Genomic DNA, 15,394 nt, shown 5'->3' on the forward strand with positions numbered 1-15,394 from the left:
TCAACATAATTTCTAACTTTTGATTGTCTATTGAGAATAAATGCTACACAAATGAAACAAGAAATAACGTTACAGTCGGGCAAGCCCAGAAATGCCAGAAAAATTTCAATTCAAGAAGTGGAAATTTCTATTAAAATCAGAAAATGTACTAATTTTTCTTAAATTTTGATTTCCGAATGCTGAATAGGCACATTTGTCGTAACGATTTTTCAAACAGGAGATTCGAGTGAGGGTATCCCATAGTGCGTTGACAAAGTAATTTGATGCTTATATAAAATGAAGCACGTGGCCAGCAAATGCAATTAAGCTGCTATTTATCTTTGGCCCGTGTTTGGTTTACTTTAAAGCACATACGTAATTGCAGAATCAGGAATGTTTGCATTTGAATATGAAATGGTTGGTTTCGTTGTCAGTGTGGTTGCTCTTGAAACGTGCTATTAAAATGTTCTCAATAATTACTACTTCAACCAGTGCAGTGGCAAACAAACAGTTTGACATTGATTTCTATTTGATGGGCTGTGGTTGACAGCAGTGCACAGTTACACACAAAATTCAAAATTCAGACTGACACGTACGCATAACAATAAACAATATAAACAACGAACACTAGGGCGGCAGTTGACAAGTAAAACGTGCTAAGTGGCAGACACTGACAAGTTGAAATATTAGGTTGACAGTCGTCTTACTGTAATGCTCAATTAGTTTTGTAATGCTGAACTACTTCTCTTTCATTTACAGGTGCACACGGCCGTCCAGCAGCCGGGCTTCAAACGTGTCAAACGTGGTCTGCGCCCAGCTGTGCCCGCCATCCATGGCCTGCAATATGATGCGACTCTGGGCGAGTCAAACAGCGTGGGTGCTGAGCCCACAGATCCATACTTTCCCTTGCAATGGTATCTGAAAAACACTGGACAAAATGGCGGAAAGGTACGACTGGATTTAAATGTGCAGGCCGCCTGGGATCAGGGAATTACAGGGAAGAACGTGACAACAGCTATAATGGATGATGGTGCGTGTAAGGGCAGCAAAGTTGTTTTCCAAATGAAAACGCAACAAAAATTCAATTAAAATGATAATGAGAGTTAATTCATGCCTCGCCTTTTTTCACTGTTTTTATAGCCTGTACCCAAAGGGTGAAAGGCTATACTAGTTTTGTGCGCATGTATGTAACACACAGAAGGAGGCGTGGCAGACCCCACAAAGTATATATATTCTTGATCAGGATGAGAAGCCGAGTCGATATAGCCTTGTCCGTCCGTCCGTCCGTCTGTCCGTCTGTCTGTCCGTCTGTCCGTCTGTCCGTCTGTCCGTCTGTCCGTATGAACGCAAGGATCTCAGAAAGTATAAGAGCTAGAATAACCAAACTTGGTTTCCATATTCTCCTAAGACCGAGAAAGTACGAGTTTGAGTTTTTTTTCGATGCACCCCCCCACTCCCCCGCAATTCGTGTTTTTTCTTATAACTTCCGTAATTCTCGGAATTTTGAAATCAATTTTGGTAGGTACATCCAGTTAGTACTAATGTGTCCGTGTGCCAAATTTCATCATGATAGGTCAATTCTGAAGAAAGTTATAGCCATAAGTAAAATCGCTGCTCATGCGCTGCCTCTGTCGGCAGCGCTGCCCGCAGCTGTTGTTGTTGTTGCTGCTTTGGTTCAACTTTGTGCTGCATACATACACGCATATAAACACGCATAGGTACGTGATGTAAATGTATGCTGTTAAAACTAAACATAAACATATATTCTAATTTAATTTAATTAATTAATTCATTAATTTTTTTTAATAATTTAATTTTTTTTTTAAATTTTTTTTTTTTAATTTTTCTTTTTTTGTGGAGAGTACAGGCTATTTTACTGTCGGGCTTGCTCGACTGTAGCGTTCTATCTTGTTTCATTATAGGAGTTGACTACATGCATCCGGATTTAAAATTTAATTATGTAAGTAAACGTAAATAAAGAATGCGAAACATACACGCACACAAATGAGCAATGGCTGCCTTTTGAAATTGTATTTGTTTTTAATTTTCTTCTGTTGATGCGCGACCTGCCCTTCCCATAAAAATCCCGCTATTTGTTTGAGTAACCCATTGCATTTAGCTTTTTAATTAAATTTCATTTTGTAATTCAGTTTCGAAGTGCACAATTTACTCTTCTGCCATGTACGTTGGTCAGAGAGCCGTAAAATCAATAGTAAATCCAATAATGTTATGATATTGATACACTCATTGCCTTGCTGGATGGTTGAGGTTTGCTCTGGCATGATTGAAAGTTATTTCATTGCTGTCAACGAATTGACGTAACCAACAAGGTATGCAACAGAATTTTCGCGTTATGTATATTGCCTTGGGCTGGGACTGGATGTAGCGTGGCATAACAGGAGGAAGAAGAGCACAGACAACCTTTTCCGTTGGTTAGCCCATGAATAGAATTTATGTAATTTATCTTAGGCAATTTAAACTTTTTGATGAAACTTTCGCATCATTTATTGTGCGTGGCAAGGGGGCGTATGAATACAAAGCACTAATGCGTTTTTAATAGTAGAAAGCGGAAAAAGTTTATCTAACTAGATGCGGGTGTGAAGTGTTTTCGAAGTGTTATTTAATTTTATGGAACAGTGTGAGAATTATGTGAGACTAAACTCTTCCGAAATGGGCCAACACGAAAAGAGGCTGACAATTGAATGTACTTTCACATACACACGTGTAGACGTATATGAGAACGTTTATATTTAGAAGAAGGCAACTGCGTGGCAAGTTAAAGAGCTAATGTTCGGTGTAGCAGTCAATTGGGAGTTGTTTTTACATAATTGAATACTATTAAGCTGATAGAACAGATTCATATCTCAAGCTCAAGCTCAAGCTTGAAATGAAAATTTAAAATAAAATACTTCTGCTTCTGGTACTCATTGGCTATAAGGCTAATTAAGCTACAAAGGCAGCTCAAAAGAAAATAAAAATAGTGCAAACTTTTTAATGAGAATATATAGAGGCATCTAAGTATTTATAAAAGAGAACACAAAATTACATGCCTACTGAGTTTTGCCACGTAACTAAGTACATATGTATATTCCTTTATGCTTCATGCTAATGAAGAATTTATGTCCTACGCAAGGTATGCTGTTTCTCCTTCTGACTGCTATATATATTCTGAATAAAATTCCTTTTTACCCTTTTACTCTTTTAATTGTAAAACTCCCGACGGTATTGTATCTCTGTATTCGTATTCATGTGGCAAATTAAATTAAATCATCCCACATACAGCACTCGAATGGGCGCGGCAACTTCTGTTTCATTGTCGTTTAATGGCTGAGCTTACACAAAATTGCACTTCGAGCTTAAAGTCGCATTACTTATTATTATGCAGATTGGCAGAATGTTGTTAAAGCAGGAAATTATTAAATAAATATGCTTAAGCTAACAATGTGTGTCTCTATCTCTACCTCTACTTTTCAGAATGCCGAAGCGAGCTATGACTTTAGCAGCAATGATCCCTTTCCTTATCCGCGCTATACCGATGATTGGTTTAACAGGTAAAGGCAGCGAAAAGTTAGCGACTAAGCTGTAGGGAAAGCTTTAAGTCCCTTTAAGGCTTATAACTTGTGCTTCCACTGCATTAGGAACAGTGATCCTTATACTCGTACAAATGCCGCGACGTTGACTAATATAAGTATTTATGGGTTGCTTCCATTCCCAACGTATCTTTTTTTTACAGCCATGGCACACGATGTGCTGGAGAAGTGGCTGCTGCCAGAGATAATGGAATTTGTGGCGTTGGCGTTGCCTATGACAGCAAAATCGCAGGTAAGTGGCTTCACCCTTGGAATTCCTAGACCACAGCAATAATAAAGCCAAAAGCAACAACAGTGGAGGAAAGGATTAATAAAGCGTCTGCTATGTCACGAGCTAGTTGGTTAGTTTATTAGAATTACGTCAATATTTTCTGCGAAGGGCTGTGCAGATCTCAAGAGTCTTATTACGTATACGACACATAGTATACTGCGCATTATTTTTTCAATTTTGGCCTTTATACTCGTAGCCACAATTTTGAGGACGTCATTTCACGGACACTCTCTATCTCATTATCAATTCCGTTTCAAAATGGTGCACATAAAATGTGAAACGTGTTGCTTCGTCATCATTGTCTGAGCAGTTGCTGGGGCGGCAACAAGTGCGAGCATAAATCTGAGCATGTTATCTGTTTTTTCTTTTTATGAGGCGTGTGGGAGAAATCGGAAAATATTCGATAAATTGCACACACAGTCGAAACGCTGACAAATCACAAGGGTGCGGGTTCTTTGAGTACTGGTTTCAGCTCACAGTGCAACGTTTTATGATTGCTATAAAGCGTCAAGTGAAAGTAAATGTGCGTCTCTTCGTGTTGCTATTTCCGCGTGAGTGAGTGGTCATATAAAAATTGATTTATAATTTCCGCCATTAAGATTAATGTGTACTTATCGCCTTGCTTTTGCTCCACAGGCATACGCATGCTAGATCAGCCCTATATGACGGACCTAATCGAGGCCAACTCAATGGGCCATGAACCGCATAAAATCCACATATATAGTGCTTCCTGGGGGCCTACAGATGATGGCAAGACAGTGGATGGGCCGAGAAATGCCACCATGCGCGCTATTGTGCAGGGCGTCAATGAGGTACGGTATCATGCCTTTACTATTAAAATATTAGTTGGCTAAAATCACTCTTTGGTCGACACCACCCGCAGGGTCGCAATGGTCTGGGCAACATCTACGTTTGGGCATCGGGTGATGGCGGGGAGGAGGATGACTGCAACTGCGATGGCTATGCCGCCTCGATGTGGACAATTTCCATCAATAGTGCCATTAATGATGGCCAGAACGCGCACTACGACGAGAGCTGCAGCTCGACGCTGGCGTCGACATTCAGCAATGGTGCCAAGGATCCAAACACAGGCGTAGCTACCACGGACTTGTACGGCAAATGCACCACAACACATTCGGGAACCAGTGCAGCAGCGCCCGAAGCTGCGGGCGTCTTTGCTCTGGCTCTAGAGGCAAAGTAAGTATATCTGTGTGCTTTGGAAATAATGTTAAACACACATTTTCTTTCTAAGTATGTTGGTATATTCAATTTATGAAAGGGACCTCACGAGTAGTTATACTTGTAGTGCTGAAATCTTCCTATCCAATTTGTTTTAATTGTACCAACTTTCCGGAAAAATTGTGAGAAGCTTTTTATAGTCTCTATGCTCCTTCCTCTTTTGAGACAAGCTTAAACTCTTGCTCGAAACCTGCATTCGTTTTGGCAAGTGCGATCTCGTGGATGGCATAAATGACAAACAGTTGTTGACCCTCCTTGGTCTCAAAGCTCTCGTTTACTTAATGCTATCAAAATCCTGACTCTAACAAATATTAATAAGTTTTTAAAATCGGGCCATAAATGATTCAACTTGGTCTCAAAATGCTCATTTCCTTGGTGTTTAGAGCTAAGCCCCCCTATTGTGTGTCTCTGGTTATTTCCAGAGAGTTATCTAGAATTATTTTTTATTAATTTATTTATTGTTAATTATTTCCTAGCGCAACAAGTAGAGTTACTTATATGTTATAGCACTAGTCACATAAAGAGTTTTACATATGTACTAAACTAGTTAGTTTATAATGAGTTTATATTAAAATTTGAAACAGAGAATTAAAATAAGTTTAATAAAATTTATATTTTACAATGTAATTTAGTTTTAAGAATTATTGAAATATGTTGGTGACGTTCTTTACAATTGTGCAGCTTGTAAGAATGTTCGTAATTATCCGAGGAAGATCTAATATTCGTAATATATTTTAATTGAATCGGTGGAAAATTTTATTTATTTCAGGCTGTACTATGCTCTCTCTGTACTTCTTCTTCTGCGGGACTTAGTTTGGGGAATGAAAACATAGAAAATCTTCGCTTATTGTAGTACCGTCAGTTCATGGGATAAATTTTCAGGGGTAGCTTTGAATTTTAAAATACATTTTAACAGTTTTAAGTTGAACAAACCTGCCAATTTGTTCCAAATCGCTGTTTTTCTGTGTTTTTTTGGCATAAACTCCAAAGGAAAATTGTTAGCATTTTCAGTTGTATTAAACTATGTATTTGTTTTGTTTTTAATTATAATAGTAATCTATATATATAAAACAGTTTGTCCTGACTGACTGACTGGTTGGTGATCAACACACAGCCCAAACGGTAAAAGCTAGGAAGATGAAATTTGGACTCAAGTATCCTTTCATAGTGTATGTGCGCACTAAGAAGGGATTTTGGAAAATTCGAGCTCCAACGGGGCGAAACGAGCTCCAAAGATTGTTTGAAAAATCTTCAGTTTTCCACCAATCAACTTTAAATTTGATTTTTATAACCTATAAAAGAATACAAACAAAACTGCATACTCGAATTTTCGAAATTTGTGGTGGAGCTTGAATTATTGGGGTTTTAATATTTATTCTCCTTTTCAAATGAAAAGTTTGTGTTATAAATTTTTTCCGTTTGATTTGAAATTTGGGGACTGTAATCTACGTAACTAAATTTACAACTTTGCCTTCAAGGATTTTCAAAATATGCATTTTATAAATGCAGGCAGAACAAACAATACAAAATATCAAACAGTTGGGGACAACTAAGTATACATACACACATACAAGCAGCTGTTCGTGTAGTTGCGTGCAAACGATTGAAATAGCCAAAGCAAAATGTGAGACACTAATATTTGAACGTACACACATACATATGTACACATCTATGTACATGTACACATCTATGTATGTATGTATGTCTGTTCATTCGTCTTGCACTGACAGAGCAAGAAATGTTAATTAATTAAAAACAAGAGAGAACGCTACAGTCGAGCAAGCCCAACGGTAAAATAGCCTGTACTCTCCACAAAATAGGAAAATTAAAAAGAAAAAATTAAAAAAATTAAATTATTAAAAAAAATGAATTAATTTATTAAATTAATTAAGAACATTTATTTAATACATACATAGAAGACATATTTATTCAGATTTACATTTACATCACTTGTCTATGCTTGTTTATATACGTGTATATATAAGCAACAACAATAACAGCTGCGGGCAGCGCTGCACGCAGAGCATGGGCAGCGGTTTTATTTATGGCTATAACTTTCCTCAGAATTAACCTATCATGATGAAACGGCATACGGACACATAAGCACTAACTGGACGTAACTACTAAAACTGATTTCAAAATTCCAAGAATTACGGGAGTTATAGAAAAAACACGAATTGCGCGGGAGTGGGGGGGGGGGGGGGGGAGGGTGCATCGAAAAAAAACTCAAACTCGTACTTTCTCGGTCTTAGGAGAATATGGAAACCAAGTTTGGTTATTCTAGCTCTTATATTTTCTGAGATCCTTGCGTTCATACGGACAGACGGACGGATGGACAAGGCTATATCCACTCGGCTTCTCATCCTGATCAAGAATATATATACTTTGTGGGGTCTGCCACGGCTCCTTCTGTGTGTTACATACATGCGCACAAAATTAGTATAGCCTTTCGCCCTTTGGGTACAGGCTATAAAAACTTCTAATTATAAGTACATTTTATTTAGCCCAGCATAGACGGGCAAGACCTGCTAGTACTCATATAATTTTATATGACCTTTCGACAATACCGTCCACATTTCAAAAGCTACAAAAACCAAATTTTGCACACCTAATATATATAATTTAGAATAATAATTATCTTTCTTTGTTTAATAAAAGTTATTTGCAAATCTAATTTTTGCTTCTGCATTGGGCGCATATAACTCAGTGCCAGAAGTTTGTCTAGGTACAGAGTATTTCACTGACGGTCTTGCTCGAATGTAAGGGCCAAAATGACCAGAGGGCCAAAATGACCAAAGCGCCAAAATGACCATCCATTTCAACAATTTTGTTAGAATCAAACCAATTCGACTGTTTTTTTTTTAATCTTTCTAGAGTTCTATTACAACTTGGCATATTCTTTTCAATATATAGTATTTGGCGGCGGTTTTTACTTTTCCGATATCAACATAGTATTATATTCATCTAAGATTCTAACATTCATTTTCTGCATTATACAGTATACTGCTCAAATACGTCTTTGCTGCTGCTCCAAATGTAAACAATTTCTGCAGCCCAACCACCAGTTTGGCTGCAATAAACGCTATTTTTTCGAAAAGGAGCAAAATCGAGCAAAAAGTGTTATTATTACTATAACATGAAACCTTCAAAGAGGATTTTTGCAATTTTAGTTTGCCTCACCACTTGTCAGCTTGCTAGCTTTACTCCATAAATCATATAAAAACGCATAAGAAAACTCGTAAAAATACACACAACAACAAGGAACAACAACAAAAAATTCCCATATATCACATTAATAGTAAATTTTAAATTGTCTACATACTTTTAGCAGTATTATCCATATTTTACTTTTACATTTAAATCTAACAGAAAATGTTGTTATTCAATGAAATATTACAAACGAATTCGCGCCAATTTCAGAAAAGTAAGCAGTAGATCATACTGCTGACTTTCAAAGGCCGCCAAAAATGTAGGATTATATAGTAGGAATTATATAGTACTTCTTTTGTATACTTTGGGAAATTACCACCTTTACGAGTTTTATTGCCATAAAATTTGGAGATTTATGCCAAAAAAAAATGCGATTTAGACCATAGTGCTTTAAACTGTTTCACACTACAAGTATATCTACAATTCTAAGTTCTGTGTGTAATATCGGAAAACCATTTCCTTAAAGAGAGGTGTTTTTAGATATGTTGTACGTCTTTTAAATTACTTTATAATGTCGAGTAGCTGACATAAATATATACATATTTAACTTTAACGGTTATCCCTACATACATAATACACAGCCCGCAATTGACTTGGCGCGACATACAACATTTGACGGTCCTGACATCGAAGCGCAACTCCTTATTTGATGCCAAGAACCGCTTTTATTGGACAATGAATGGCGTTGGTCTGGAGTTCAATCACCTCTTTGGATTCGGCGTACTCGATGCGGGGGCGATGGTCACGTTATCCAAGCAGTGGCATACAGTGCCAGCACGCTATCATTGCGAGGCCGGCGAGATTACAAAACCACAGTGAGTGTGTGCGTGTGAGAGATTTTGAGGATTTTAGTGCTTAAGTTTTGCACTCCTTTTGCATTGCTTCAGGGCTATAATCATGGGTCGCTCGCTGTTCATGGAAATTAGAACAGATGCCTGCAAAGGTACCGACACGGAGGTTAATTATTTGGAGCACGTGCAGGCAGTCATTTCGGCAAATGCGTCACGACGTGGGGACCTGGAGTTATTCTTAACATCCCCCATGGGAACCAGGTGAGTGTGACAGGTGGCAAGAACAAAGCAGAAGTGCAAACTAAAGGTGAACCGTTTAGGTCGATGATCCTGTCGCGGCGCGCAAATGATGATGATCATCGTGATGGTTTTACCAAGTGGCCCTTTATGACCACACACTCCTGGGGCGAGTACCCACAAGGCACCTGGATACTGGAGGTGAGCGCAGTCTTCTATCTACGCCCACTTACATGTATGCTAATGCAATTTCTCGCTTTCTAGGCACGTTTTAATTCGCCGCAAACACGCAACGGATATCTCCTGGAATGGTCCCTCGTGCTACATGGTACCAAGGAGGCGCCATATCGTACCCTGTCGCCCTCTTCACCACACTCGAAACTGGCCATTGTTAAGAAGGCGCACGAGGACAAGAAAATGAAGTAAGGCGGGACCGGGCAGCCAACCCATAGCTGTAATTTTTTTTGCGGCTTCGTCCATCAAACATCATGGGGTTTATCATCGAGATAATGTGAAGAGCAACAATTGTGCTGGCTGTGTTTGATTCAATTTAGTTTTTCTCATCTTTACCAAATTTTTAAATTATTGATTATTTAAATTTGTTTCTTTTGTTATTATTTTTGAGTTCTTATCGTTATAATTTGATTGAGAATTGTACCATATTTTAAATCCAAATATTAAATAGAATGAAATATTTTACTGATTTATTTGTCTACAAATGAATGTTTATAAAAATTAATTTACCAAGCACCATCGGGGATGCAGTGTTCTCACTTTTTCTCTTTAATACAATTTTTAAAATATTTCGAAGCGCACATTTATTTTTAGACGTAGGACGTTCAACCGTAAGAAGAACCAACAAAAAGATCAGTTAAGCCAAAAAATCCTAGCACAGATATAGCTAAACAAAGTTATCAATTCAAAGAAAAATCAAAAATTGGAATTTATTTTAAAAGAAAATGTAAAAAACGGAATTAAAATACAAGAAAGATGTTTAAAAATAAACTTGAACTTCTGCACCAATTAATTTAATATATACTACAGATTATGCAAAAATGCAGAACATGTTAAAAATAGTTCACAAAAATAGAAACATATTCAAAACATGTGTAACACATTGATTTACAATTGAGCGACAGAGCGAGGAATAACTGAAAAGTATTATAATTAGCTAAAAGGAAGAAAAACAAAAAGAAATACTAATATGTAAATGTACTTTATCTATATGTATGCATACCCTACCCATAAATGTGTCCTATGTACTAGACTCTAAATATTAGTATATAATATACAAATGCAAATATTTTAAAGCTACAGTATTTTATTTTTCATATGCATACCTGCATATATTTACATAACTAAAGTATCTAAAACATTAAATGTTAGACACTAACACGAAGAAGTTTGTCACTTAATTTAGAACATCAAAAACTAAGTTGCAAGCTGCTTCCATTAATCTTCAAAAGTCTATTTAGTTCGAGATTCGTACGAGTAAAATGCATTTACATAGTTTTCAGTTTCTTTCGGGGGCCAAAACAAAAAATTAAATAAAATATTGCGCATAACAATTGTTAATAATATACAAACAAGCATGGCGTGTGTTATTTATGAAAGTCTAAAGCTAAAACAAAAAGCAAAAAAATGTTAAAAACAGTAATAAAAAGTACAAGTTCAGAACATTTTAAAAGTGCGCAGAGTGTGTAGAAAGTAAAGACAGTTTGTTTTATTTAGTAAAAAGAACGAAACTAATACGACAAATGGCATTGTTAAAGTTTATGGAATATGTGCAAAATCATATGATACAAATATATAAATATACATACATATACTTATATACAAATACATAAATATATGCGATATATAACACGTATAGTTTATTATTCAAGAAAGTGTAACTATTTAGAGTTGACCAGATGTGGTAAATGTGGCATACAAGAAGGCATGGAAATTAAATACATACATATATACACAGAGCAACAGCAGCTATATAAATATAACTATACATAAATATGCGAGTACATAAATGTATAAATATATACCTAAAAATAAATGCAAACAATTCCATGCAAAAAACTATCTAAGTTACTTATATGAAAAAAAAATTATCTATCAATGTTGTACATAATAAAACACACACAATACAAAGTATATACCGAAAAGGAAGAGATAGAAAATCAGGCGAAACTCAATAAAGAGGCATCCCTTTATAGTACAGAGATATTTACGTGCATAGCCTATGATTTCATGTAGAGTTTTATATATTTTTTCCGTTTCGACAAATAATTTGCATAATTTAATTTTGCTTAACTATTTCCATATAATGGACACGAAAAATATATGATTTAATTTTGTAAATAAAAGTTGAAAAACGGTGTGGCATGAATTTTTTGTTAGGCAACATTGTAGACATTTTAATAAATGGATAACCATAAGAGCTACAGGTAAAGGACTTAGTCATAAAGAAAAGCCACTGTCAGTCGAAATAAAAGTAATCTTACTTGAAATATTTCTTTGCGGATCTATTATGTGATTGTTTGGTGAGTACTTTCTGCATATTTTAATACCCTAAGGGCAATACACAGAAGCAGGTGTACCAGACCACACTCCGTAAACATATTATACAGCTATCAGAGTAGCTATCTGTATCTACATTAAACAAGAAAGGAATGCAAAAGTCGTGCGAGCTCAACTCTCTCAACTCAACTCAATACCCTGTACCATTCCATAAAAAAAGTGAACTGAAACAAGAAAGGAATGCTAAAGTCGAGCAGGCTCAACTCTTAAATACCCTGTACCACCCCACAAAAAAGTAATTTAATTAATTAATTAATTAAATTAAATTAATTAACTAAATTAATTTAATTAATTAACTAAATATTAACTGATTGAATATAAAATATTCCATGCATGCATACATACATTTACATTTAAATCAGAATCGTGCCTTATGCGTATTTGTGTACTTGTACATATGTATGTATGTGTGCATTGGGCCTGGTTATATGGCTATAACTTTCTTTCCGATAAAATTTATCATAATGAAACCTGATATACGGATATATAATTACTAACCTAATGTGACTAACAAATTTTAGCTCAAAATTCTACGAATTACGGGAGTTATAGAAGATCAGTAATAGGGGGGGAGTGGGGGGGCGGATCAGAAAAAATTAACAAACTCGTCCTTTCTCGGTCTCAGGAGAATCTGTATACCAAGTTTGGTTATTCTAGCTCTTATACTTTCGGAGATCCTTGCGTTCATACAGACAGACAGACAGACGGACAGACGGACATGGCTATATCGACTCGGCTTGTCATGCTGATCAAGAATATATATACTTTGTGGGGTCTACCAAGCCTCCTTCTGTGTGTTCCATGTGCACTCGCACAAAACTAATATACCCTTGTACCCTTTGGGTACAGGGTATAAAAATAATCAATTTAATTAATTAAAATAAATATAAAATATTCACCACATGCATACATACATAAGTGTTTATGTGCAGTTTCAATAGCATACATTTAGAATACATCAGAATCGTGTCTATCCATGCTTATATGCGTGTATGTATGCAGTACAGGAATAAGTCAAAGCAGCACCAACAACAGCTGCGGGCAGAGCTTGGGCAGAGATTATATTTATTTCTCTAACTTTCTTCATAATTGACCTTTCATGATGAAACTTGGCATACGCACTTATAAGCACTAACTGGAGGTATTTGTCAAATCTGAGTACAATATTTCAATAACGGGAGTTATGGATAAAACACCAATTGCAGGGGAGTGGGGGAGGGGGGGATGTATCAGAAAAAAATAACAAACTTGATTTGCTTAGGGCTCAGGAGAACCTGAATACCCAGTTTGGGTATTCTAGCTCTTATACTTTCTGAGATCCTTGCGTTCATACAGACAGACGGACATGGCTATTTCGACTCGTTTTGTCATACTGATCAATTATATGCCACGCCTACTTCTGTGTGTTACATACATTCGTACAAAAGTTACTCGAAGCACTTATGTGTGTGTGCGTGAACAATTAGGCCGCAGAGAATGCGCAGAAATTATAATAATGCTATAACTTACTAAACAATTTAGATAATATTTAGTAACGCGAGTGAGGGCTTAAATTCGTATTTTTCTTTGGATCTAAATTAATATTGGATATTGTAGTTTTTGACTGAGCAGAATGTGCGAAGCTTATATCATTCTAATATCCTTGCATTCATATAGACAGATGGGGATGTCTGGAATGACCGGATTTGCACTGCCGATCAAGAATGTCTTATACAAAATATATACAAAAAGCTTAAGTACAGCTGCTTGAGTTTGTTGTTATGTTTACATATCTCGGGTACTTTAGCATGTCCTTCAACCTAATTGTGGAAAGTCTCCATTAAAGCTGGGCCCTGAGCTTTAAAGTTACTCTGGTTCTAAAAGTCCATCACTAAAAGCTGTGGCCATTCGACATCCAATACTAATGCATATGTTTATGAATTCTTGAACCTTAAGCTTTCTTTCATGAAGTCCTGCTACAAAACTTAAATGGCCACTGTTTGTGTATATTTGCTTAATATTACCGACACCAATTAATTATGCAGCACTATTTCAGTCATACTTGGCTTACATCTACAGCAGTGGCAATGTCGCATAGGCACACAAAGTATAATTAATGAAAGCCAATTAATATGGGCAGCATGTGATACCAGGAAGTCGGGAATAATATGCGTATAGTGGTTGGTTGGTTATGGGTTTTCCTCAAAGTGCCACTAAAGTGGCCACCTTGGATAAAATGGCAAGACATTTATTGACGAAACTAATTGTGCGATGAATGCGCGACTTTAGTTGCCATTTTCCGGGTGTGGCGGAGGGTTACAGAAGCGTGTGTCTGTGCCGTTTGTTGTTGCCGGAAATGCTGAAAATATTTATTAACTAGAAAAAGCAACAAGCAGCAAGGCCGGGCGCAAGGAAGGATATGAACAAACATGCGACGCACCCACAGTGAAAAGCAAATAAAAATGCGGCATACGCATACGCACTCTGTGCTTTTAGCGTGTGTTAATATATCTATGTGTGTGTGTGTGTGGAGGAGTGTGGCAGTATATGACGTTGCCTATGCCTTCATAAATCATCCAGAGCCATGGGCACATGATAAATTGTCATACTAATTGTTTTTAGCAGCCAAGACAAGCGGTGGCCGCCATTTCCTTTGCCCATGACGTAGCTCTCCTAATGACCTATTCACGACATACTTTTAGGCGCCAACTTTAAAATTCCAATAGCAAATGGACTTATTTAACTCGATGATGTCTAATTTCGCATGTCATTTAACTGCCGCGCCCCTTTTTTTTCACTTGAATTTGCATAAGTAGCAAATTTATTGGCATTTGTTCATTTGTTTAACATAAAAGAAGAAGTGTAAACACGTTTTTAAAGCAGAAACTGTTTTATAAGTTTTGACTATAATCGCAGACATTAGCCTCAGCTTTTGCCTCATTTGGACATACACTTTGTTCGGGCTCATCAATCATAATTAGCAGCTGCACCCATGTGTAGTGTGTATGTGTGGCCACATGGCGTATACGCAATGAAAATTAAAAATCATTAAAAACAAAATTCGGCCTCTTTAACTTAAGGCCAAGTGCTGGATTGCACGCACATTGATGAATTGTTTGTATCACTAGCAACAGAAATGGAAACGTTTGCCACAACAATCAAATATAAATGAATAAAACAAACGAAAGAAAGAACGAACAAAAACAAGAGAAAAGGAAAAACTTAGCTTTGTTAAACACATTTAGAGACCTGCAGTGCAGTTACAGTTCGTTCGCTTTTGTTTTGCGGCCTGTAAATATGCAAATAAGTAACAAGTTCGTGATTTATGATACGTTAATAATGACAGCTCGCTCAGCTTGGGTCACCCATCGTCGTTGTCTGAGCAGCCGCAACAGGTTTGTCACTTCATGTCTTTTGCTGCCGCTATTGTTGCCGATGTTTGTCGCTTGCGTTTCCCGTTTTTAAACAATTTATTTTGCCCCTGCTTTGGTCATGTCGTGGACTCCCCCCTCCTAAGTATTTGA

At 36.7% G+C, this 15,394-nt stretch overlaps 1 protein-coding gene across 2 annotated transcripts in view; it reads left to right on the forward strand.

Annotated features, from left to right (window-relative positions):
* The window catches only part of LOC115620231 (neuroendocrine convertase 2), a 34,269-nt gene extending 22,446 nt beyond the window's left edge, over window positions 1–11,823 (forward strand). The window contains exons 3-12 of one of the 2 annotated variants that reach the window (XM_030513373.1): window positions 739–1,009; window positions 1,902–1,939; window positions 3,454–3,530; window positions 3,713–3,801; window positions 4,477–4,652; window positions 4,724–5,037; window positions 8,871–9,104; window positions 9,177–9,341; window positions 9,401–9,518; window positions 9,582–11,823. In XM_030513373.1, coding sequence (XP_030369233.1) covers window positions 739–1,009; window positions 1,902–1,939; window positions 3,454–3,530; window positions 3,713–3,801; window positions 4,477–4,652; window positions 4,724–5,037; window positions 8,871–9,104; window positions 9,177–9,341; window positions 9,401–9,518; window positions 9,582–9,743 — 1,644 coding nt within the window. In that variant the 3' untranslated portion in view covers window positions 9,744–11,823. Of the gene's footprint in view, window positions 1–738; window positions 1,010–1,901; window positions 1,940–3,453; window positions 3,531–3,712; window positions 3,802–4,476; window positions 4,653–4,723; window positions 5,038–8,870; window positions 9,109–9,176; window positions 9,342–9,400; window positions 9,519–9,581 lie in introns of those variants that run through there. The other variant, XM_030513374.1, reaches the window with a different exon arrangement.
* The last annotated feature ends 3,571 nt before the right edge of the window (window positions 11,824–15,394 follow it).

The sequence above is a fragment of the Scaptodrosophila lebanonensis genome, unplaced genomic scaffold (genome assembly GCF_003285725.1).
Source record: "Scaptodrosophila lebanonensis strain 11010-0011.00,11010-0021.00 unplaced genomic scaffold, SlebRS2 tig00000024-arrow-pilon, whole genome shotgun sequence".
Taxonomy (NCBI): domain Eukaryota; kingdom Metazoa; phylum Arthropoda; class Insecta; order Diptera; family Drosophilidae; genus Scaptodrosophila; species Scaptodrosophila lebanonensis.